The sequence below is a fragment of the Poeciliopsis prolifica genome, unplaced genomic scaffold (assembly GCF_027474105.1).
Source record: "Poeciliopsis prolifica strain line A6 unplaced genomic scaffold, Auburn_PproV2 SCAFFOLD027, whole genome shotgun sequence".
Classification (NCBI taxonomy): Eukaryota; Metazoa; Chordata; class Actinopteri; order Cyprinodontiformes; family Poeciliidae; genus Poeciliopsis; species Poeciliopsis prolifica.
The window spans coordinates 4,194,801-4,219,779 of NW_026562402.1; the positions used below are offsets into that span (position 1 = coordinate 4,194,801).

General features: G+C 39.7%; 1 protein-coding gene across 1 annotated transcript; it reads left to right on the top strand.

The window, feature by feature from the left end:
* Nucleotides 1-168: 168 nt before the first annotated feature.
* LOC129371858 (DENN domain-containing protein 2D-like) lies at nt 169-24,839 on the top strand. Its single transcript, XM_055048703.1, is given in 19 exon segments — nt 169-430; nt 4,659-4,725; nt 4,836-4,922; nt 6,086-6,148; nt 6,272-6,325; nt 12,856-12,906; nt 13,341-13,433; nt 17,589-17,767; nt 18,448-18,560; nt 18,660-18,729; nt 18,808-18,885; nt 19,039-19,179; nt 21,505-21,653; nt 21,899-22,070; nt 22,955-23,005; nt 23,103-23,124; nt 23,127-23,183; nt 23,258-23,521; nt 24,128-24,839. Coding segments are annotated over 19 exon segments (1,806 nt in total). The 5' UTR covers nt 169-400; the 3' UTR covers nt 24,193-24,839.
* The last annotated feature ends 140 nt before the right edge of the window (nt 24,840-24,979 follow it).

A 24,979-nucleotide genomic window follows, 5' to 3' on the forward strand; every position in this document is an offset into this window, starting at 1 on the left:
CCTTGTTTGAGTGCGAGCAAAAGCAGCCTCAGGGTGAATAAAGACTATTGTTGATTATATGTGCAATTGTTCGTCAAACTGGATTGAGAAGCTGCTCAACAGGTTTTCTCCTCTCAACACTTTCTCACAACACACCCAGGCTGTGACGCGGCGTATTGGTTTAACATTAAAAGAGGAAATCCTGGCATCAGAGTGAAGTCCACCAACTGCACATTTCGTCAGCTGCACTTCCTGATGCGTGTGCACTTGTCTCTTCATTAGCGCTCGAGACAGCTCTGCACGTCCTTTACATTTCTCTACATGTGTCTTGCTGAGCAGGTAAAAGCAGACTCATGCCACGGTCGTAGCATTTTCTCTGGATCCAGTGGACACATTTGTCTCCTCTGCACACACAGGACAAATGGACAAAGCTTCAGGGAAAGCACAAGTGGTGAGTATTCTCCTTCACAGTGTCTAGAGGTCAAGGCTGTTTATTTGTTTCCCAGTAACCCTGCAGTGTTACTGTCTTTAGAAACTTAGTCCGGTTGTCACAGTGAAGTCAGATCTACGCTGTAGAAATCTAAAATAATGATCAATGGCACCTTCTGACATTTCCTGCCCCGTATCACATGACACGGGGAACACAGAACTTTGATCTTACCAAACTTTTACTTTCTGTGGTGACAATTACGAGAGCACACTGTGCAGCTGCTGAGATTGGGGAGCCAAGTTTAGCTTTCCTACTTCAGGGTGATCACGGATGATTTATTACTTCCCTGAGTCACTGCATGTTACCTTCACCTGCTGAATGAAATCTACGATGAAACCTAACTTTTTAAAATGTTGTCTGGAGATGTAAACCAAGTCCAGTGCACATGAGTTTGAACCATTTGAGCCACGCTACAGCTCCATCATGCACTGGACTGTCTATGTTCAGAACTGTGAAGGTCAGCGAGATAATCCTCTAATATAAGGTCTGCTGAAAACATTGGCGTTGGGAACTGGGTCTGTATTTGTGTGTCCAAAAGACGAACATTTAGATCAACATTCACTTTGTGCAGGTGCAGAAAGAGATGCATTAATAAGACGAAAAACCAAAAGCCGTAAAACAGTTGTAGCTGCAGACAAAAAGAACAAATTAATTAAGTCTTTTTTTTTTTGTTCATTCAGAAGCTATCATTAGCACTGCAAAACAGCTAGCATGAAACAGTGCTAGGGAAGTAGTGTGTGAAACTGGACAGTTTTTTTAAACCATTTTTTATTTTGTTCAAATAAAAAATGATTGCTTGTGTAAATACTGTATGTAAGTGTCAGCAACTTTCTGAGAAGGTTTTGGCCAGCGCAATAAGTTCCTGAAAAACTTCAATATTACTACTTTGCAGATTTTTTAAACAATAATCTTTGTTGCAGACAATCAGGAAGTTAATTTGAATATTTCCTAGATCTACTCTGAAGTACTTGGCTTCTTTGGTTCAAAGTAAAAATCATAAAAGTTGCATTGAAACGACTAAAAGTCTGTCCTGAAACACAGAGTAAGTGGATATGACCCGTTCTCAAACCAGAAGTCCAATTCCAGTTCCTTATATCGTCTCAGTATATCCTGTCTCATGTTTGTCCCTTTCTGTGTTAATTTCAATGGATCGTAGGTTTCTGAAGCTACTGTCACTAATGACTGCTGGGATATTATTCTATTTAAATAATGAAAACAATTTGGTAACATTTGCAGCACTGGATAAACACTGCATCTGATGTTCCCCGTTTCACAAAATAATGCTGTGATGCATGAACAACAAGAAAAACAGGAAGACATTTAAACACGGTACAAAAACTCCAGGTGAAGATTATCGGCTGCTGCTCAGAGTTTTCATTCCTGCATGTTTTTGCTGTTTGCAAAAGACACAGAAAAACCCTTTACATCAGTCACCACTCAGCTATTGTTCTGTTGCGACGCTGTTTCTGCTTCACACATAAGTCCTGGTACTGAACCTCCTCAAACGCTAAACTTCATTTCAAAATGATCTCAATAAATCTTTGGTGCTGAACTCACGGAATGCAGCTTCAACACAAAATCTATGTATATCCAAAATTAGCAAATTTGTTAGAATAATTTGAGGCGATTCTGAGATGATCAGTTACGTTTTTTTTTCTTATTCCTGTTTTTAACATCAACACTTTTTAAACAAGTGTATCTTCAGCAGCTGCCATCAACAAACTGAGCAGATGTAAAGCTTGTTCTTTGACAAGTTCAGCTACTTATTTCCACTACACTTGTTCTCTCCTTCGGTTTGAGGAGATTTTGGATCATTCTGTAGTTATTTAGTCAATAATTGTCTACTTATTGATATATGCTTTGTTGAAACAGCATAATATTAACAGACTGACTTTAAATAAATCTTTTAACCTTTCATGTGTGTGTTTTTTTTTTTATGTTCAAGGTTAAAAATACTGAAAACTAGACGCAGCCCTGACCAAGTCCAGGAATTTAAATACAGACTCAGAAGAACCAGTGGCCTTTTTCAGCTGTTAATGCGCTGCTTTGTTCTGCAGCGCCTCACATAAATAATGAACGGTTGTCATTTACTATCCAGTCCTCTCTATTAGACCTGCTGCTCTGTAATTCATTCAAAACAAATCCATGCATCCATCCATTTTCTAACACCCTCGTTTCTGGAGGACCTAGTTCACGCAAAAACAAATAAGAAACAGAAAACTCATCACTTCCTGCACAGAGAGGAATTTTCCCAAGAATGGTCAATGATGCATCGAACAGCAAACTGGAACCATTTAAATTGGGAGGGGGGTGAAAGAGAAATAAAGGCAGGAAGAAAGCGAAACACGTTACTTTTCTTCTGCGTTCCACTAACTTTGTTTCTTCATTGACGCATTCCATTTGTAGAGTAGTGGTTTATGTCGCCGGGGAGTTTTCCCAGAGGACAGGGACACGTCCTGTCATTTCTGTGCTATAAACAGCGAGAGTGTCTTCTCATGCAGAACCGACGAGGCTCGCTCACAATGTCGACAACACAAGCCTTCAGCCGAGAATCTGGCTGAGAAATCCAGTTGAGAGTGAAAGCATCTGCTGTAAAGTGTTTCTTTGCACACTGTTAAGAAATAGTTTGGTGTTATGAATAAGTTCTAACCAAAAATTTCTGCTTTATGAAACCCTCTGATTAACAGTCATAAAGGTTAGCATGGAAAAGCCTTGCCTTGCTGAGAAGGAAGCGTTGCTAGTTATCCAGTTATTTTTGGAGACTTTCCAGAATAAATGAGTAACTGTAGTGGTGGCAGATTTCCAAAGTCAGAATGAGATGACTGGGTCAAACTGAGCAAAGATGAAAATGTTATGACCTCACCGTGTTTCATTTATAACACATTTGAGATCTGATTTGATATTAAGCTTGTGATCTTTTGGTGGAACATTTACTCCAACATGAATAAAAAAATTTAAAAAAAAGTCTTTTAAGTACATTTTTCTGAGGACTCGTGATATTGCAGTTCTTATCTCTCGTTTTGGTGCATTTCTCAAATCATTCTTGACATTTACAAAACAGTAAGTGCAAAGCAATTTGTACAAGCAGCAAAACAGCAGGAGTCACCTAAAAAAACTGTTTCTTTCTCAAAATCCTCAGTTTGTCTCTCAACATTAAATATTTGTTTCAGTGAACATGCAAGTTCTTCAGAATGACAAGTTCTTTCAGATACGGCAGTCAAATTTATTATTCATGTTGTCAATATAATTTTTTGTTCTCTAGAGGGATATTTTCACCCACGTTGGTAAAGTTTTGATAATCACAACTGTAAATTGTAATTATGGGAGATAAATAGAGACTAGACAAAATTTACATGCTGTTACTGCCAACTCCACACTGAGAAAAGTTCCTCAATGGAGTTTTATGAATGAGGAGCAAGATGAGAGAAGCGCCATCAAATCAATTCAAATTCAGAAGTGCTTTATTGTTCCCAAGGGGAAAATAAATGTTGTTGTAACTTAATTTCTGGTCAGATCCTCATCCGTCCACTGTCAGAATTGTAACTTTTTGTTGTGCTCTATCTTTATACAGTATGTTCAGGCTAGTTGACGGTTCATGATGCCTTTGAGCTTTGAGTCTTGTTGATCATTGGTTGATCTAATCCTTCACACATTTCCCTCTGTTCATCAGAGACGTGGATAATGGATTTGTGTAGGTCTTTGACCTACATAAATGACATGAGACATTGGAAGTGTGGGGAAAAGCTGAGGATTGTACTTCATAGTTTGCCTTATGTGCAAAGGCATTTGCAACTTGTTCACAAAAATGAGAAACCACTTTTTGATCTGCACAATGATCCAATGACATGGAGAAAGATTAAGAATACAAAGCATATAGATTAGAATAAAACATTTTTTTATTACCATTGTATTTAAAAACATTTCTTATTTGGCTCTGATGCAGTAAAATTTTTTTTAGTTCTTTAGTTACTACTGTTAGCTATCGTCACAAATAAAAGCCTACCAGGACAGAAACATCTAGAATTTTATCAAGAAGTTCACAATCAACCACTATTTATTTGGTGTGTGATTATTTTTGATGAATGTACTCCTGCGGGGTTGGCTAAAATATTTCTGTTTTTTTTTTTTTTTGGTCATCAAATTAATTGTAATATTTTGCTTTCCTTTTTTATTTTTCATATCCTTTCAGGAAAGTGGACAAGTCATTTCTCCAAACACTCGAAGGAGTTTCAGTTTTTCATCTCTTCGTATCAAAAGTAAGATAGTGGATCAACGAGAGGCTCAGTCATGTTGATGTTCTGTTATTCAGTAAAAGCGTCACTCATATTTTCTGTAAACCTGTTTTATGGGGGGTTTTTGCCGACAGAAAGGCACAACAGTGAGGATGAGGGTGGATTTGAGCGCCGGAGGGGGTTGAGATCTTTTTCATCAGCTCGAGAGCCATCCAGGAAAGGTAAAGTGTGAACTCATCTACTAGCCCTGTGTTAGATTAGCTGATAGGAGTGGCAGCGCAAAAATGCTTCTCAATGATTGCAAAATACTGTACATGTTAAGCCTGAAAACATAAATTTGTAACAGACTGAATGTTCTGCTCTTTGTGTGTGAAATGTTTGAGTGGTTTTTGGTTGTCAAGGTCAAATAACTGACCTACTTCTCTCCCTCTTTCATTTCTTAAATAACACTTTTTTCAGACATTATCTAATTGTTGAAGAGTTGACAATAATTATTATAAATTACAGCTATATCAACAATCAAACACAAACTGAGAGTTTGTCAAATGTAAAGTAATCAGTAAGCAATATTCTATATTTGTGGAGGTTTTGTTTATGTGTTTGTTTCCATTTTAAAGTTAGACCTAAAGAAAACCTGTTCAGATTCCTGTTCTGTGTTACCTTACAACTTCTGTTAAGTCCTGATTCATGTGTTTCACATGGGAAAGTCTTGAGATTAGACACAGACTGACATTCTTCGTTGAGACCATGCAGTCATGCAAAGCAATGTGACAGTGGCGCTCACAAAGTCTAAGCCTCATGAAGAAGTCGTGCAGTAAGACTTTCTGAATCAATTTTAAATGTTAAGGCTTTCAGTTTTCTGACTGATGACAGAATCATCAACCAGAAACATTCAGTCGTTGTCAATAAATCTGAATATTATTGAGGCGTCCATTCAGTCAATTCATCGAATAAAACACGCATCATAGATTAACAGGCTGAAATTTTCAAACCTTAATTTCTGTTGATTATAGTGATTTTCTGCTTACGGCTAATAAAAACACAACATTTAAAATTAGGAATTGCATGAGGTTTTTCAGACCAATTTCAAATGCAGAAATGTGGCCGCATGAAAAGTATGTTTAATATCTGCTGGAAGGTTAGACTTAGACTTATGTTATTATTGTAGCACAAAGACCCAACAATGAAACTGGCAACAAAATGTTGTCACTTGGCCACTACAGCTCACAAAAAAAAAAAACACAGGGAACTTACAATTGTGCCTATAAACACATAAACATATATAATTTAGAGTTTTCAAACAGTCTTTGTGGGGTTATTATTGATGTTGAGCAATCTGATGGTCGATGGGAGGTAACTATTTCTGAGTCTGCTTGTCCTACAGCCGAACCTGTGGAATCTCCCACCAGACGCCAACCGGGTGAACAGGCCAAATTATTTTCTAAAGGTGCGTTTAATCTGAGCTACATTTGAAAATTAATTGAAAATGACCCTGTATGTAAAAATGTTCAACAAGTTGCAATAAGAAAAGCTAACATCTGCGTATGTTCAAACCTTGACTCCATTGCAGATGAAAAGGGTCCTGCAGAAGTAAGTCGAGTTCAAGAGCTGCTGAAAAAATTTGGTACGTATGAAGCTAATATATGCCTTTGCTTCGTCAGGGACATAAAACGCCTGTTTTTGTTGACTGAACCTTGTCACCTGTACAACTATCCAAAATATAAACATTGCCATATACATTTTTCAGTGAAGTGGCACTGAAGTGATTCTTAACGGGTTCTAAAAGTCAGCACAAAACCGTCTCGGTTTCCCCAAGTCCAGAGAGCGACATCAGAGCCACATCATCCTGCCAGTAGCAGCGTCTCTCCCTGCAAATGTTTGACCCTCCGTCTGTTGTAGTCTGTAGAGGATCACAGCGCAGGGTGACAGCTTGTCTGCACAAATCACCGCTTTTATCGCAGGATCCCCACAAACAGATATTGTACTATCATAAATATTAGTAACATCAGTAGCCTCCATTATAAATGCTGTTTAAACAACAGGTGGTGTTTGTGAGAACTCTAAGCAGTGGGGGTCACGGCTCTGCAGGCAGCTCACACACGCACACTGTTTAATGAAGAATAAATTAACCTGCTGGTCCTGACAGACCCAACATGGCTCACGGACAACATTGCAAACAGCTTCAGGAGGTTCAGCTGCAAAGAATGACTGTGTGCGGGTCTTTTTAAATGCTAAACGCAACTCGCTGCGATAAGAAAACTTTTTGAGTTTATGGTGTTTGAGTCGAGATGATCAGAGTAGCATCAGAGCTAAGATTTTAGTTTTAAGCGTGCTGACGTGCCTCCAAAACGCCCTGATGGAACTGGATGCTTCCTGTGACTCTGGGAAGGCTTGAAGCCACGATAAAACCAGTTTCCAACGTGTACTCTCAGGGTGGGAACAGAAATAAATGGTGTTTAGCACTGGAATAGCAAAAAAATAAATACATAAATAAAACTTTGGACTTGACTTGTTTGAGTCATTCGCCTTTATTTTTAGCGTAGCAAGGTCTAAATGTTGAACATAAATCATTACATTAGAAAGGCATATCAGTCTCATTACATTATTATGAAGATGAAACGTCCAGAAATGCAAAAATAGCTCATCATTAGCTTTAAAGTTAGTTTTCTTTCTTCCCCCAAGTTAATGGTAATATTCCTTCTGCTGCAGCAGGGAGAGCTTTTCTCTGGTGTTCACGCTGTTGTTGAATCTTAGTCGTTATCTTCCTGTTGAGAATTTCAGCATTTATCTAAAAAGTGTTGTCTTTTTTTTAGTTTTTCAAATCTTGTTGACATCGTCTTTTTTGAAACCCCGATTACAGAACCAAGAGGCGTGATGCATGCTGAATCAGACTGAAAGAAACAGAAGCAAAACGAGTCATTCACGCTCAGTTTCTAAATGGAGACAGTGTAAAGGCTGGGGAGAGCAGAGAGATTTGAAAACCATGACAAAGAGCACATGAAGCCTAGATCAAAGTGAACTGAACTACATGAGCAGGTTTTTGAACAGGAAACAGGAAACAAACCTGATGAAATGACTCTGATTTCCTGATTAAAGAAAAATAAAATAGGAGACAAAAAAAACTCAATCAAACCAACTGAGGGTCATCTTTGTTCTCAGTTAGTGTATGATCTTTTATGACAAACTAATGTGGGAAATTTGTTGTAACTTTAAACATTTTATATAGCCTATATATTTAGGTTTTTAAAATACATAGATTTCTATGTGCTATGTAAGGCACTTTCTGAAAGAGGATATTTGAATCCATCTATCTATCTATCTATCTATCTATCTATCTATCTATCTATCTATCTATCTATCTATCTATCTATCTATCTATCTATCTATCTATCTATCTATCTATCTATCTATCTATCTATCTATCTATCTATCTATCTATCTATCTATCTATCTATCTATCTATCTATCTATCTATCTATCTATCTATCTATCTATCACAGTACACATGTCGATTTATATATAAATCGAGTCTTTGCACTTTAATCGAACATCAGCTCAGCAGAACACTCTGGAGAGCAGAGTGTTCGTTTTTCCGCCTGACCTTGAACGCACCAGAGGAGCCGTGCTCCCCACAGTTCGGTGCGGCGCTCGCTCTGACTGCGGAACCGGACGGATGCGTGGTTTGAGCTGGGATGGAGACGATGACTTGTCGCCGCGGAGCGTCAGAGGCGAGCCGCTGAGAGGTGAACGGCGTGTCGGTGGAGCTTCGCAGCAATGAGTGAAGTGACGCGGAGAAGGAAAGGAGTTGGGCTGAAGAACTTGAAGCAAAGATGGAGTGAGTTTAAAGCTGCCGTGAATCTGTCGGGCTGTTTATTGGTGTGGAAATCCCGCGAAATCATTTTTAATAAGCCCCCCCCGTGAAGTTACTCGGAAGTTCAACAGTGTTTGTGACTCTTGGTGCTTGCAGATGTGTGTGTAAATGTCGCGGGTGTTTAGTTGTTGCCCAAATCCTTGTTTTTCTTTTCTCTTTACTGCGCTGCTTTAAAACGCACCGGGAGGTTCGGTGAGATCCAGGGCAGACGGATATGGTGGCTTTCTCTACATCTGTCATTTCAGACTGACACCTGTAACGTCTGCAGACATGACTCAGTCACCATCTCCTGACTGTTGGCTGGAAATTATTATTATAAATATTCATGTTTGACATTAGAGGAGCCTCTGGAGCCTCTGGAGCCCTTCCTTCCTACCTGTGTGACCAGAAACATGACCTTCCCTGGATCAGGTCTGGTGACACAAGGACATGATGATGATGACACCAAGCTTTTCCCAGTGACCAGATCCAGGAGCAGATGCGGATCAAATCGGGACTTCAGCTCGTTGTTGAGGAGGAGAGGCGCTCTACAGGATGCAGTTGAAACTTGTTTTGGAGCCTCGGGCCTGAAGCTCTGGGCTCATGACTGTTATTTCCACCCACAGTCTTCATAGCTGAGAGGAGCGACACAATTCAGGGTTAGCATGACTGCTCAGCAGGATCCCAGGCCGCTTGTTAAAGAGGAATTACACTCGGAATCAGACCTGGGAGAGAGCATTCTCTGCTTTTGAGTTTTGTGCTCTTTCCTTCTGCTTGCTGAAAGTCAAAGTTGTGCAACTGGTGGGTGGAGAAGCAGCAGCAGCAGCAGCAGCAGCAGCGCCTCTGTTGATGTTGACATTGTTGCAACAGAGTGCAAACACCTTATGTTGCCAGTAATGGTGGATCTTAGACTCAGCAAAGAGTGCCGTCAAAAACCAGGGAGGTGAACTGGGGGAGAGGGAAACCTGGACTCCGTCCAGTGGGATTTGTTACTCTGCCTGCTCCAGATTACATTTTTCTAAGTCAGTCACTTCTGCTTGTGTGTATAGCCAAATATCTAATGTCTTAGTAATTCGTCAAAACAAATGCTGCATCAGCAGTTTTGGAGTGAAATGACTTAGTTGGTAGTAAAGCTGTAGTCCAGGTGTGCAGACCTTTTAATAACAGCCTCTCCCAGGTTTTTGTTCATCTCAAAATAAAGAATGTGCTCTGTGAGCTGAACAAAGAGAGGAGACTTTAAAATAATATAATGTCAGAGTTTTTCCTAAGTTTCTTGTGCCACTGTTGAAATAATGGATTGTTAACTGGAGCATGTGGAAACCACACAGGCCATTTATTTAACAAACAACACAGTCAGATCAGCACTAAAGCCAAAGCTGGAAAGCTGTTTGTGTCTGTGAAGATAATATTTCATCAGATAGGAGCTAGCTTGTTTCAGTTTTTTTTTTTTTTTTGATACAGATTTCTTTTGTCTGAAATGTTGCTAAATATCGCAAGAAAGTTGCTGAGTCGGTAACAGTGGAGGGGGTGACCATAGTTAACTGGAGACAGGACCTGGTGGGCGGGGCCAACAACAAGTTGTTTGTGTTGATTTTGACACAAGTGTCTTTGAATAATTCATTTTTCCAGTATTGATCATATCCAGACCATTATTTTGACAACGCTTGTAGATGTTAGTTGTTATTTTCCGTTCTGACCCTCCAGACCATTTGGCTCCAGTGAAATATGATAAAGGGTGATGCTAATATTGTTCAGCGGCAAGTCATAAAAGCTCAGTATAGATTATTCTAAATGATTTCAAATTGTTGGTGGCAAAAGGTCTAATACCTACACATGGTTGGTAGAAATGAACTATGGAGGACCCACAAATGTTGGGCTCAGAAGGATTAAGCTGTAAATGTACAAAATAACCAGGCCTCCAGGGACGATCCCTGACTGTGACGGTGGACTTTATTCAAAGCATTCAAGTTTACTTATGTGACACCAATTTACAACAAGTTTTTTTTTTTGCAAGACTACCTGTGTAAACCTCTCAAAATGACAGGAAGCAGAACTGAAATGGAGGCGAGCTGAAGTGGAACAGACCTGACAGATTCAGTGAAATCTCAGGGCATTTCAACATGCTGGGGACACTGGGAACTTTTAGTTTTGGTTTTGGAGCAAACTCGGAAGAATAAACCACACTTCCAGCTTCTGGTTTCTCTGGTTTCTCTTTCTGCTCCGTTATTCCCCTCTTCTCTGGAAAGCTCAAGGCGGGAAAGTCTTTGAGTCATGTCGACCTGAAAGTCATCAAGTCATTTATTAAGGAGTTGAGTGTTTGCCTGCCTCAAAATGCTGGAGAAGATAACATGTTGAAGGCGGGGAATTAGTCACCCTTAATAAAAATCGTGTTTCTTTGTAATCTTCTTGCCTTTTATGTAGAGAAAGGTCACATCTGCTCCCTCAAACATGTCTAAAACAATAAATTAGTCATGGAGTAACAATCCCACTTTGAGATTGTAAAAAGAGTTGCTAACGCCAGCGCTCCTGACATGTGCAGCAGTGCAGCATGGTAAAATTAATTCAGCTCCACTTTTATGTCACTCACACCACTAATCTATGTGGAGTGTGTGCGTGCTGATGCTTTCACACTGTTAGTACGACTCAGATGCTATAGTTTCCTGTGGTCCCTGAAGGCAGCTTTGCATGAGAGGCATGTTTGCGTGTTGGTCCTTGCCTGTGAGAAGCTGCAGAGACCTGTTCTGATAAACGGTGTTGGAAATGAACTCCAACCCAATTTCACATAAAAAAACATTTTTTCTTTTTTTTTGTTTTTTATTTTTATTTTTCTGCATGCTTGAAAGCAACACAAGAATGACAATTCTTCCTCTGGAGGATGAAGTACAGACGACTCAGCAGTATGCTCACAAGATGAGTGGTGGAGAAACAGTGTGGACAGAGGTTTGTCGCTGGGCAGCAGGGAGCTGGTAATGATGCTTGTTCCTGGGTTATTTACTGCTCCACTCTGCTGTGTACAATCCTGAGCGAACACTCATTTATTTAGGTTTGTTGCAGTTGAGCTGGATCTGTTATCTGGTCTATTTTCAGCCCAGAATCATTTAGGTATAGATACAAACCATGACAGTTGTGTGTCTGCCATATTTCCATGCACTCTTTCAGTTAATACGTCTTTAAATATTTTGTTAAAAGAATTAACTTATAATAATTATTATTATTATCTGCTTAGTTAAGTCTATAAAACAAACATCGAAACGGTTTAGAGAAAAATCAAATATCAGCCCCAGCAAGGCGATTCTCTAACAAGACTCTTCAGACGATCAGCAGAACAATAATGCAGATATTTTTACATTCATTAAATTATTTACGTTTCCTCTCCAAGTCAAATTTTTCGGGAATAAAGATACTGGAATCTGCCAAGTTCTTCTGGAATCACCCAGCAGATACGAAAGATCCTCGTTTATTTGTTCAGGACGGGGTTTTCCTGCCATTCTCCGGGTGAAATCGTGTCTTTATTATTCTGCAAATATAGAGAGAGACTTTATCCTCACGATTTAACAAAAATTCTCGGCCCTAATACTCTGTTGTACAACTCACAGAAGGAACGTCTGAAATAAAAGTAACTCTTTGAAGATATTGTCAGACATTTAAAAAAAAAAATTCTGAAAAGAAATCGCTAAAAAATAAAAATAGATTGAAATTGTATCGAGTATAAAAAATAAAGTGATTTTATTACCTGAAAGCATTTTTTAACAGAGCAGCGTTTTCTGATGCACAGTAATCTACAGGTTGTGTAGATTGTTTGCTGTTCGGTTCTTCAGGAGGCCGGATTACCGACTGGAGCCGAACTTTATTAACCGAGGCTCTTTATGATTATTTGTTTTAGTGGTTACCATGGTGATTAAGTCATCCCCAAACAAGCTCAGGTCTAGCCGAGTTAATTTTGAGAAGTATCTTCATGTTCACCTGCACAGGCCTCAAATCCATCACTGGGCAACACAGAGACACGCTGGACAAGCGACCAATCAGTGTCTTTCTCAACTTGGACAAAGGGAGGACAAACAGTACAATGTATCAGTTGTGACACAGATACTCTGAGGCTCAATCATTGTGTTGCATTTCTACATAATGCAACGTATTGCATTGTCTCAGGCCATGTGGTGTCCACAGTGAAAACCCAGCCATCTGCATCCAGGCTTCAGCCTCATGGTTACCATTTCAGTTAATTTCGTATAAAGCTGGGATGTGAGAGGATGGGTGTGTTAAACGTGGACCCTTACTAACCCCAGACTGTTTGTGTGCTGCAGGTGAGCAGCCCAAAGAGAACCTCGCCATCGCCGACGTGCCTGGAAAACGCTGTGAGTTCCTGGTGTTTTTAGAGCCTTTTCATGATGTGAAAAAATAAATAAAATATACAGTTTTTATATGTATGTGAGCTGTTTTTATGTAAGATTATTCAATTATTTAAATCCAACCTTGCAAAAACATAGTTTTTTAGATGTGAAAGTTACAAACCCCAGAACCGTGGGTGTGTGGAGAACTTCTCAAATGGGAAGCTTTCTTTCCCAGAAGATGTGATTCCTTCCGGGAATCCTTCATGAACCAACAAATGTTTAACATCTTCATGATGGTCGCCCGTGTTAGAGGTTCTCGATTCATAAGGCAGTGCAGTGCGTTCAGGTGCATTACCTGCAAACAATCTGAGTGCTGTAAAGCCACACAGGAAGTGTGGCGAAGCTGTTGTGCGGCTTCAGTGTTGTTGAGCTGCGTTTTTGTCTTTTTTTCCTCCTAGGTGCAACACCACCAGGGGACGATGATGGACGACAAGGGGCCCTCAAGAGGTTCAGTGCTATGTGGCCCTCGTTCCGCAAAGGCAGAAAGGACAGTGAGTATCATGACAAGGAGATGTTTGTCTGGTTTTGCTGATGTTGCTAAAGGTGGTTTTCATTTGTATTTCCTCCCTTTGGTGCCATAGTGCAGGAAGTCAGAATTAGTCTACTGTCTGAGTATGGAGCAGAGTGTTAAGTAAAGCAATGGCTGAATGGGCTCAGTGAGTCTAAAGTGCATGCAATGGGTGAAAGGTGCACCTCGTTGACAGTCTGCAAAAACAAGCTCCATGTATGAACAGCCAGAAGTACGAGCAGCAGCAGTCACTGTGACAACAATAGTTGTGCAAAAGTGCCAAAGTACTTTGTTAGGAATTGAAAATAAAACATATTTTATTTCATTCAGAGAAAGCACTAGTCATATCATAACTTTGAGTACTGGGATTCATGACATTGTTGTATCTGCATAAACATAAAAATTTGTGTTACATGACCACCAGATTATTTACATTCACAATGAAAATGTGAATGTAAGTAATAAACGGGGGGTTTTAGGAAGACAGTGGATCACTGCTTGGCTCAGGGTGAAGTCACTGCTTACATCTCACACTCTCCCATACAGTTCTGCAGAGTGTTGTGTCTTAGAGCCTCCTGTACTTTTGCAGTGTTATGTCTCACCACCCACAGCCCTTTTCTGACTTAGTTCTTGAGTCTGACAAAAAGCTGCAGCACAGCTTCTGTGCTCTCCAGTATTGTGGTGTGTTTGTGCTGTGTTTGCGCTATTCTTTGGACTCTTGACCCCCCAACCACTATATGAGCGTTGTTACCAGCGTTGTTACTCAGTGGTAATGGAAATCCATCAGATGCCATACAGGTTTTTATCGGAGTAGGACTATTAGTCACTGAACTTTCTGAAAGTTCTTTCAGATGCACCTCAAGCAAAGAAGCAGCTCCTTTTAAATGGAAAAGTGTTTGTCATTCAAAGGACCATATTCTACAGAATGCATTTCATTTGCAATGCATGTCAGGATGCATCCTGTTAGATGTCAGAGGCTGTAACTTGGAACTGACCGGCCACATTTCAACCGTGGCTCGCAGTTTAACACTGTTCCTGTGCTTTGTATCTAAAAAAGAAAAAAATAACAAAAGGACTGACAGCTTTATAACATCTTTAATCCTTTTTTCAGATTTTACACCTGTTTTCTTTTTGCGGTGGATTCGTAAACTTGGAAACTATTAGCCGTAGCTTTTAAAGCACAGATGAATTATTTGCCAAACCCCTTAAAAGGTAGGAGAGTGCTCGGACGTGCACTGTGGAAAGAAACTGGAAAGTTGAGAGAGAGGCCATCTCTGCATGAAGTAGAGCTTCAGTAACTTAAAGAAAAGAAATGGGTATTTCCTGCACTTAAAAAAAAAAATCCACATCTTTGTTTAAGTTACACAAGGACGTAATCAGTATACGAGTAGGAATCAGTCCATGCTGTAAAAGTGGTGTAGCAATCTGCTGCCTGGTGTCAGAAACATGTCAAAATGTACATCATCTTCCTGTTGCGGTTGTTGGTGGTTAAATGATACATCATCTCTTATTGTGAGTGCTGAGCAGAATGCAACTCAATGTAGTCGTATTCTTCTCCTGTACGTCTGCAAAGTGTTATATCTTACACTAAGACATCGGTGTGTGCAATATTTATATTACTGTGTGCATTGAGTCCCTGTCACACAGAAATGACAATACAGAAAAGGTGAAAGGTCACAGAGTAATGGAAGCATATAACAGGAATATATTGCATTGTAATATTTACCAATATTATTGCCATTGCAAGAACTTCTAAGATTATGCAGCCCTACTGTCAGAGGATTTTAAAATCATAGTGATGTGTTTAAAAAAAAGTGAGTAAAGATCAAAATCCCTACAATATTTTCATCACCATAAACGGAAATGCTGTGGGATTATTGCACAGTACTTTCCGAAACAAACCATGAAGTCTGATTGATCAGTTGAGTTTTCTCTCTACATAAAGTGAGGAAAGTAAACTCAGTAGCAGTTTACGTTGCTCTCTATCACAGCTTGAGGACTTAACTTTCCTGTCAGTCACTGAAGTAAAGACTTGGTTTTGTTCATGTTTTTCAGCCTTGAATGGCTGGAGTCCATTCCACAGTTCCTCTGTATTCATTGAACTGCGGACCTGCTTGATGGTTTCTCTTGGTTTTAAGCTCCAGTGGCAAATTGGCTACTTCATAACTGTTTCAAGCACCTATTTCAGTGTTGTTGAGTATTCATAAGGATTCCTCTGATAATCAGACAGTGAATCTCCGTAACCACCATGTAAAACATTTGTTTCCTTCACCCTTAAATAAAGGTTTGTCTCTTGTTTTTTCCACTGTGTGACTGAACGCCAAGCAGCTATTATTTTCAATTTATGATTTAGTTACAGAAAATCGGCACCATGCTTGTGAGGACTGTCAGGTCTGTTGCTTTTCTGCTATTTTATTTGCAATGCACAAATCTAACCCTATACAAACAGTGACTGATCTGGCATGTTACGTTATGTAGGACTACTTTCATTTGGAACATTAGCATAGTTGATGTTTCAGGGGTTGTTGAACCAAGCGCCTCCAGCAACAACGTGAAAACCCACTGAACTGTAGATAAACAACATGCAGGACGTGTGAACGGTGAGTGGGGATTGGGAACGGACCTGGAGATGACATACTGTAAAAATGTAGTGCACCTTGTTTTTCTGAGACTCTTCTTGACGGTGTCCACACGCCTTCTGACTCACCGACTATGAATAGGTGTGCTCTTGTGTTGACCTAATGAGGTGGCACTGGTAGCATTTACTGTAAACAGCAGCTGATCCTTGGACTCCCTATTTTTAACTGTGAACGCCGACATTTTATCTCCACTAGTAGCTTTGCAGCTAGTTATTTCTACAATACAGACATGGCTTATTTTTACGCAGACTACTACTGTTTTTTTTTTTTTTTTTTTTTTTTTTTTGAGTCTTATGTTAATAACAGATCTTAAGAAGTCTATAAAGATTGATTATTGAAGTTTGCTCTTTGCAAGGCCAGTAACTTTTATTTTAGACTTCACTGATCTCGTCCTACAGATCTTTACCTGTGGGTAAAGATCTGGGCACTCGGGGAGAACACAGGAACTAACTGTGTGTTCCTGTTCAGGCACTCGGCTCAAAGCTGAGAGTTCTGACTGCTTCACATGTGAACATACCTTACCAATTAGGGCGCTCTATTTAATACCTCCTGCTTCACTCCGCTGCTGCTGCTGGTTCTGGTTCTGTTCCCAAAAGCATCCACCTGAAAAGCTTTCAGCTCAGGAATGCCAATCCTCACCCTCAGGCATGTTGGAACTTACTAATCGATAAAGTGCTATGCAGCAGGGGTCAATAAGATGAGAACCAAACAGTGACTGTGTTTTTCTGTGGAAGATGAAGAATTGTTACTCATGAGTCGACTGACTGAAACCAGTCAGTGAGGATCTGTCCTTGAGAATTACATTGCTTGAATACTGATTCACTGAGAAACGCTGAGCTCTGTTGAGACCCTGAAACATGATTTTGGTTTTGGATAAATCTGGATCTGAAGCTGCTCTACATTTAGGCCAATGTCCACTGGTGGGCTAACAAACTCTGGGTGGAGCAACCATGTGTCATTTGAAATACAAATTACAAAATACAAAGTGTGACACGAAACACAGTTGCAAAGAAACCCAATGGTGATCTTCTTGCCCTTCACAATACCTTGTCAAGTGTCGATCTATTGATTGATCATTCATAGTGAATAAGCTCAAAGTGCGATTCAGTTTTAAATTTCTCCATAAACACAGTTCCAACCCTTCCTCTGGTCATTCATCCATCGACAAGTGAAACCCTATTTTATGCCCTGTTATCCTAAGAACTGCTTTAGTCAATATTGACTTGAAGACCCTAACGGGGGTTCTAATATGACTATGTCCTGTGTTGTCCAAGTGGATGAAGAACATGTTCTAATGTATAATATATCCTTTATTTCTTCACTTCAACTTTATGTCTCCATGGTCTTTTTATCCACCACAGTCATGGCTCTTCCTCCACCTATAAGCAAAGAACGGAGCTGTTCTGATTTTAGCCATCATTAGTTCAGGCATCAGATGGCGACATCAGCCTCCCTCCCGATCTCTCTAACTCAGTTTATATTTGTGTGTTTCTGCGTAGAAATCAAAGAGCCTGATCTTGCAGAGACGAGGGAGAACCTGCCAATCATGGACAATGTGCCCATTCAGCCCCGCCGTGTCAGTGGCCAGTACTTCTTTGAGTATCTAGTGGTGGTCAGCCTGAAGAAGAACAAAGATGGCAGCAACTATGAGCCTCAAATCACCTACCAGTTTCCTAAGGTCAGTCGCACAGTGAAGTCCAAGTTTACACAGGTTGTTTGCTCTTCAACACATTCTTATTTAAATAATGTGGGTCAGAGTGTTGAATTGGTATTAGTCTTACTCGAACAGATTTGCAGTAAAAGTTGTTAAAGCTTTAAATTGACAACTTTGTGGACAAACTTTGCAACACCGACTGTCTATTGTAACAGACAGTTGTTTTGTTTTTCGAATTTTCTCATCTCAAGTAACAAAGTATAAACTTGACATGAGTATTTATTTAAACACTTTATTACCACCTATATAATAACCTTGTGATTATCATGTTTTATTTAACATTATAAATGAAAACAAAACATACGATTTGTTTGAGAATCTAACCTCCCAACTAGTTATTTCAGTGGATATAAAAAATAAACTTGATTATTGACAATAAAAGCAAAATCTGTTTAAGCTATTCAGCTGAATGACTGATGTGGTGGTCCACGCCTTCATGACATCTTGTTCTGATCATTGCAAGTTTTTCATCTGTTTGTGACGGTGACTAGTAGCTTTTCTATCATTTTATTGTATTGTTATATTCAAATGATTAAGATGTAGATGGCTGACTTGAAGAAAGCATGTAACTTCTGCATAACTTCTGCATGCAAGAATTTCAAGTGATAGAATGTGTTTTTGACACCATGTGGGTTTGTTGTCAGAGAGACGTCATGGCCAAATATCAGAAGGAGGAAGAGGAGAAGACCCTGAAGGCAATCACACTATTTTGTTTCCCAGAGGGCATCAGTTGGGCTCCTTTGACAGAGTACCACAGGTGAATACAACTCATCTGGCTGTCTCCTCTTTATGTTTTAGCTGTTTATGTCAACTACTGATTTTTTTTTTGTTTGCTTTTTATTTTGTCAACATGCAGTGAGACCTTCTCCTTTGTTCTGACTGAGATCGATGGCAGTAGACGAAACGGATACTGTAGGAGATTACTGGTGAGTCTCTTCAAACTGTTGGAAAATACTTCCAGTGCCAATTCGAAATGTTTGCGCTTTAATTCTTCCGATTTTCAGCCAGGAGGAAGAGGAGCTCGACCTCCAGAGGCTTTCTGTATCATCAGCTCGCTGGCCTGCTTCGGCCTTTTCTCCAAGGTATGGCACAACACGCTGTGGAAGAGCCTTCATTGCTGGAATCTTATTGTATCGGATCCTGGCAAATTGTGCGGGAGTAACAAACCCAAACAGGATCCTAGCAACAGTACGTAAAGTATGTAACCGTGGTGTGTAACAACATCTCGTGTGCAGATATTCGATGAAGTGGAGAAGCGGCGGCAGATCTCCATGGCCTTGATCTACCCATTCATGCAGAAGCTGAGAGAGGCTTCATTCCCGGCTCCAGGACAAACAGTGGAGATTAAGAGCTTCATTCCTGAGTCGGGCACTGAGGTCAGAAAAAAAAAAAGAAAAAAATCACCCCCTCCCCGACCTGCTGTAAATTCAGCACTTCACCTCTCCTGATGAAAATGTCTAAGGTCTGTTTCTCTTCTTGTACTCCCGCCACGACTCTGCAGGACGGTGGCTGAATTAGAACTGCTCACCTGTAGTTGAAGTTTTCAGCATAAAATCAGTAGTTTATGTGTTGACCAGCTCACTTCCTTCTCGCTTACTCAGCCAGAAAAGGATGTCCTCAGTCATTTTAAGGGAAAACTGTGTTTTACAAGGAGAATTCCAAACAGCAGGCTCTGCTGCTATCAGCTTGTGATAACATTGTTCTGTCAAAGTTGTGGCCGAGATCCGGAAACAACATTCACGTGTCAGATGAGACTGATCTGTCACATGAGCAAGCATCTTGGAAAGCAAGTCAAACCGGAAAAGAAACTGAAAGTCGGGCTCCACACCGCCCTGACCTTTACACTTTAATTCCATCTGACTTTGTTTAAGAATTTGCTGATATCAAATCCTGATTCTTGCAGTAAATAATGTAGGCTTTGTGTTTTAAGTTTAGTAGGTTTTAAAGTGTTTAAAAAGTTGAAACTTAAGTGTTGAAAAAAATCCACAGCAACAGAACCTTGGCTGTAATTCTTGTATATCAGACGCTTGCATTACAGACAGAATGTCATGGAAACCAACATACTTAAAGTATTTAGTGTATGCAGGAACTCCTTCTGTAACATTTATGTTTAACCAGTTCAGACATCTTGGAGGAGGCAGATTTAGTTGCAAGCATGGAAAACATGAAGCAAAACAGATAAAGAGATTATAAAGGCAGATTGTTTTCATGGCAAAATTCTGCAGAACAATTTTCATTTCAAGCCTGATAACACTGTGACTTTTATGTAAGATCTTCCAGGCGGGTGTGTCCACATGGAGCTTTGTCTGAACATGTCCTGGGTTACCCAACAAGCTCCTGATCAAAAGCCTAACCATTGTCTGCATCAGGTCATGTACCATGTTTCAACAGCTCACAGCCATTTCAAGTATTTACTGATGCTGGCCATTGATCGTGTTCCTTTCTGTGACCAGCCCCCACAGTGAAAGGAGGCCAAACACACACATGCTTCTGTGCCTTTGTAAAGTCTGGCTTCCATTGTGCTGCTAATATGCCATTGAAGTCTGAGGTCCAAGTATCTAAAACCCCCAAAAAACAAAGCATACTATTATAAAAGAGTCTATATAATATGTATTGGAATGAAGAGATGAGAGAGTTTGACGTCTTTGTGATGGTTATGTGGAGGAGTTATCAGGAGTCATTATCTTACATGAGGAACACAACATTTAAAGAAGTATAAGAAAAAAAATCTATTTGAGAGCCAAACAGCTACACAAAGCAGAAACATCTTTAGGGTATATCTTTGCTATCTTTATCTGAAATTCAAAACTTTCTAACATTTCATCCATCCTGCGGTCTTAAGAGATACAGTCATTTGGACACCACCAGTTTTTTACTCTGTGCGCGGTCTGGCAGGTGTGTGCGTTCTTACGTTTTTTTTTTTTTTTACTTGCGTGGATTTGAAAACTGAGAGTCTGACGGGACAACCCGTCCGCTTCAAACCGTGACAGTTTCCACGCTAATATTGGAGGGTTAAATAAATATTGCATCAAACTTTTGTTGTTGCCATTATCTAAACAACAGCAGGTCGAATCAACTCCAAAAACAGTAGAAAGACAAAACTCAAGACCAAATGTAGAAGGGGCTAATGGAGTTGGTTTTGTTGATCTATTCCAAAAAAATGTTTACTGTTGGAAATTACAGCTCATTTTATAGGTAGGTTTACACATCAGCTGATACAAATCGATGGTTGGTTGGTTCATACGGTGGCCCAGAAGGGTCAACAAAATGCAAAAGCAAAAAGTTTTAACATAACTTCCTCTTGTGTTGTGGCATGTCTCAAATCTTGCAGAATCGTCATTTCAAAATGTTCTAAAAATAACTATAAAAATTCTTCAAATGAAAAGACCGCACCTGAAATTGGCCAATGCGTTTTATATGGGGTACAATGTGTGGCCAGTGTCCACAACCCAGTTGGAAATGAGAAGGTTGTAGAGACATCCCTCATTTTCATCAAGTGATCTAACTTACCCAGCGACTGCTCCTGATTGAATACCTGAGATAGGTATCACTAATAATTCATAAATACAAAAATAAAATGAAATCATTTGGAGTGTGTGAACACCTGGATGTAATATTGTCCAAGTGTGATTTCATCCAGATATTTACGCTGAATGAGTCACCTGTGGTGATTTAAATGACTGCAGCGTTTTCTCCCACAGATCATACATTTGACCCGACCGTTGGATTCTTGGCTGGAACACGTCAACTTCTGCACTCTGTTCGACTGCCTGACAGACGAGGAGGTGTTGCAGGTGTTTGCTGCTGCCGTTCTCGAGAGACGGATCATTTTCATTGCAGATGAACTCGGGTAAATTAACTCACACAGTAGACTATTTCAGTGTTTGGTATTTATCAGGACAGATGGACCTTGGTCAGGATGTCTCCTTCTTTTCTCCGGTTTATAATTTTTCTGGGTTCATCTCATTGAGAGGAGAACTCTCTGGAAGGAAGTGTAGCAATGAGACTCTTTCCTGCTTCTGTAGATGCATACATTAATGCAATATGATGTGGCATCAGATTTGTTGATGAAGATGTCTGTCTGTCTGTCTGCAGCACATTATCTCAGGTCCTTCATGCAGTAGCAGCCCTCCTTTATCCTTTCACCTGGCAGCACACCTTGATCTCCATCGTTCCAGAAATCCTGATCGACGTGGTGATGGCGCCCACCCCCTACCTGCTGGGGGTCCAGAAGCACCTGCTGGACCAGGTCACCGACCAGAGTGATGTGAGTCCGCTTTTGTTCATCACGTCTTTCAACCTTAATTTGTTACTCATATGTTTATGTAGCTCACTGAACAAAGTGTTGGGCAACTCACAGTTTTGTTTGCCTATGAACAACTAGTGACAGACGCCGAAGGCAATTATGAATAATGTTAATAATTTAGATCAACATGATCAAGTCGGGGCACCATCTGGTCAATAAGGAAATAGTAGCCAAAATATTTTCAGTCTCATTTATTGTTTAAAGACAATATTATTACCTGCTAAGGGTTAGTTATTGAATCCAGTAGATGAAGGAATACATTCAGAACTAATTATTATGATGTGAGTTTGTAGAAAAAGGCAGCAAGCTTTAAATGTTGTTATATTGAACATTTAATGAAAAAATGAAAGAACAAAAAATTTATAAAAATTACAAAAGAATGGCAGATTTAAAAAATTTGATTAAAAAAAATGTATATATATATATATATATATATTCGCATTTTATGACTTTATTCTTGTAACACTGTGACTATTCTTAAAATTTGTCGCGCCTTTAGCATGTTTTTAATAGGTTAGCATGAAGAAAAGAAAGGTAATATATAATGCACATTAAAGTTCAATATTTAAATTATTTACAGCAGTTTATCTCTCAAGATAAACTGCTGTAAAAAAGCCATGGTAGCGGGGAAATTAAACAACGGAGGTCTCAGTGGTGGTGGCATTTTCTCATTTGTAACTTAAAATATAAAATACACAAGAAGAAATAAATAATTAAGCATCCAATAAGTTTATTAGAGTTTTGTGTTTGAAAATGAATTTCGAACACAGCTACGACTCAGCTATGCTGGTCCAGTGATTCCTCAATCTGAGTTACTAACAGCTTTAACTTTCTTGTTGTGACAGCTGCTGCTGGTTGACCTATCGAAGAATAAGGAGAAGACTTTTCTGGTGACTGTGAGTGCTACAATAACTGCAGTATTTTTGCTTTAACTTCATCTGTAATTTATGAAAACTGTTAAGTCCCTGCATTTAGTGAAATCTTCCTGTTCAGATTGGCGATGAGGATTCAATTCTTCCCCGAAGCTTCAGGCAGAAATACTGGACGCGCTGAGTCAGAGGAAAAAGGTGTCAGGTGAGTGAACTCAAGTCAAACAAGAACGTCGGCATAGGAGATCCCTACATTTCTTTTCCCTTCTTTTCTTTCAGGTGTAGAGGAGGCCAAGAAGGTGGAGGAGGTGAACCGGGTGGTGTCTGAAGCCTTCCTCCACTTCTTTGTCAGAACAGTCGGCCATTACAGCTCCTACGTCAAGTACACAAAAGAAGGTCCTGGCGTATTTGAGAAAAGACGCTTCTACAAGGCCATCGAGTCCAAGACGACTCGACACTTTGTCAAGAAGTTCATCCAGACGCAGATGTTTGACCTGTTTGTTCAGGAGCTGGAACAGCAGCAGCCATCAGGGCGGCAGCAAGGTGAGAGCAGAGCATCCAGGCCGCCTTTCTTCATCACAGGTCCATCTTAACGGATGACAGTCACACATTAAGCTCTATAACCCACTCTCTTCCCCTGCCTCCTCCTTCTCACTCTGTGGATGAGCAAAACAAAGGAGGAATTTGTAAAAACGACCCATCTCTTGATCCAGCAGTGTTTTCTGTACCACTATCAGTAACTTGCAGGGGAGTTTTGACCCTCTCCCCTTTCCGCTCTGTTATAGATTTCCACACTGTCGCAGATTAGTAGCTTTAAGGGCACACCAATACTCAAATTTGCTATGATATCAACATGGGAACAGTGGTAATGGAAAGCCGCCAACCACACGTCACCTTAACCTGCACGCTTTATCATTTATTTCTCAAGATATAGCTCATTCAAGTCATAGATGATTAAATTGAAGGATATATCTGCATAAGTCATTGAGCTGAGGATCTCGTTCTAATAAACTCATATTTTGATTAAATTGTCAATCAGATCCATAACCTGCAATAGTTTACTTTAAATATCACACATTTTAATGATTAAAGTTTCAACTGTATATTTCTGCTGCACACTAATTGAAACTTTGTCATTTGCTCTTGCAGGTATATTTCACAGAAAGATCAATGAATATCAGAAGAAGAAAAACGAGAAAACGAAGAAACACTAGCTGACACTTTGGGACTCTGGGTGTAGATATAAATATGTATAGATATATAAATATTTCAAGACCTTCATAGGAAAAGATGTGAATATTGCACTGTGTTGTTTTTTTCTAATTATTTTTAAGTTTGCTTTTAAATAATTATGTTCCAAAGTGTGAATTACTGTATGACTGTGTTGCTGCTACTCACAGTGTCAAACACTGGTGTATGGGAGAGGTGTTCTCAGCCATGGCGGTGGTGATGAACAGGAAAATCATTTCCAATAAAGATTAGTTTAAGTCCACGGATCTTCCTCCTGTGATTTTAAGGCTTGAGGAGTTCAGTTTAAGAAGGCGGCTCACGTTTTCTGCCTCTTCGCAACTGAGCAGAGTCTCAGATTTCATCTAACAACTGACTTTTTGTGACGTCTCTGAATGGACACTTTGCAGAATTTCATCTGATACAAAACTGACAATAAAGTGAAACGTAAGCTGCTTTTGGTCACTTAGTTCCACAAACATCTCCACGTGAACTGCAGTAAGCGCCCAAGAGAGGAAGACTGTTGTAGGTCCGGTCTGAGTGGAGTCAGGTTTAATTCCTTCTGAGCATCTCAGAAAGTGGACTAGCTGTATCATCTGGACTCTTTTATTCAATAAAAATAGCAAAATGAGAAGGGTGCCTTTCATTAAAACTATTAAGTTTGCTTCTTTTAATTATTCTCACTCAAGATAGTAACATTTTATGAATCTATTTTACAGTTTATCTAAGCATATAGCTACATCCTGGGTCATGGACTTCACTGTGAAGCAGTTG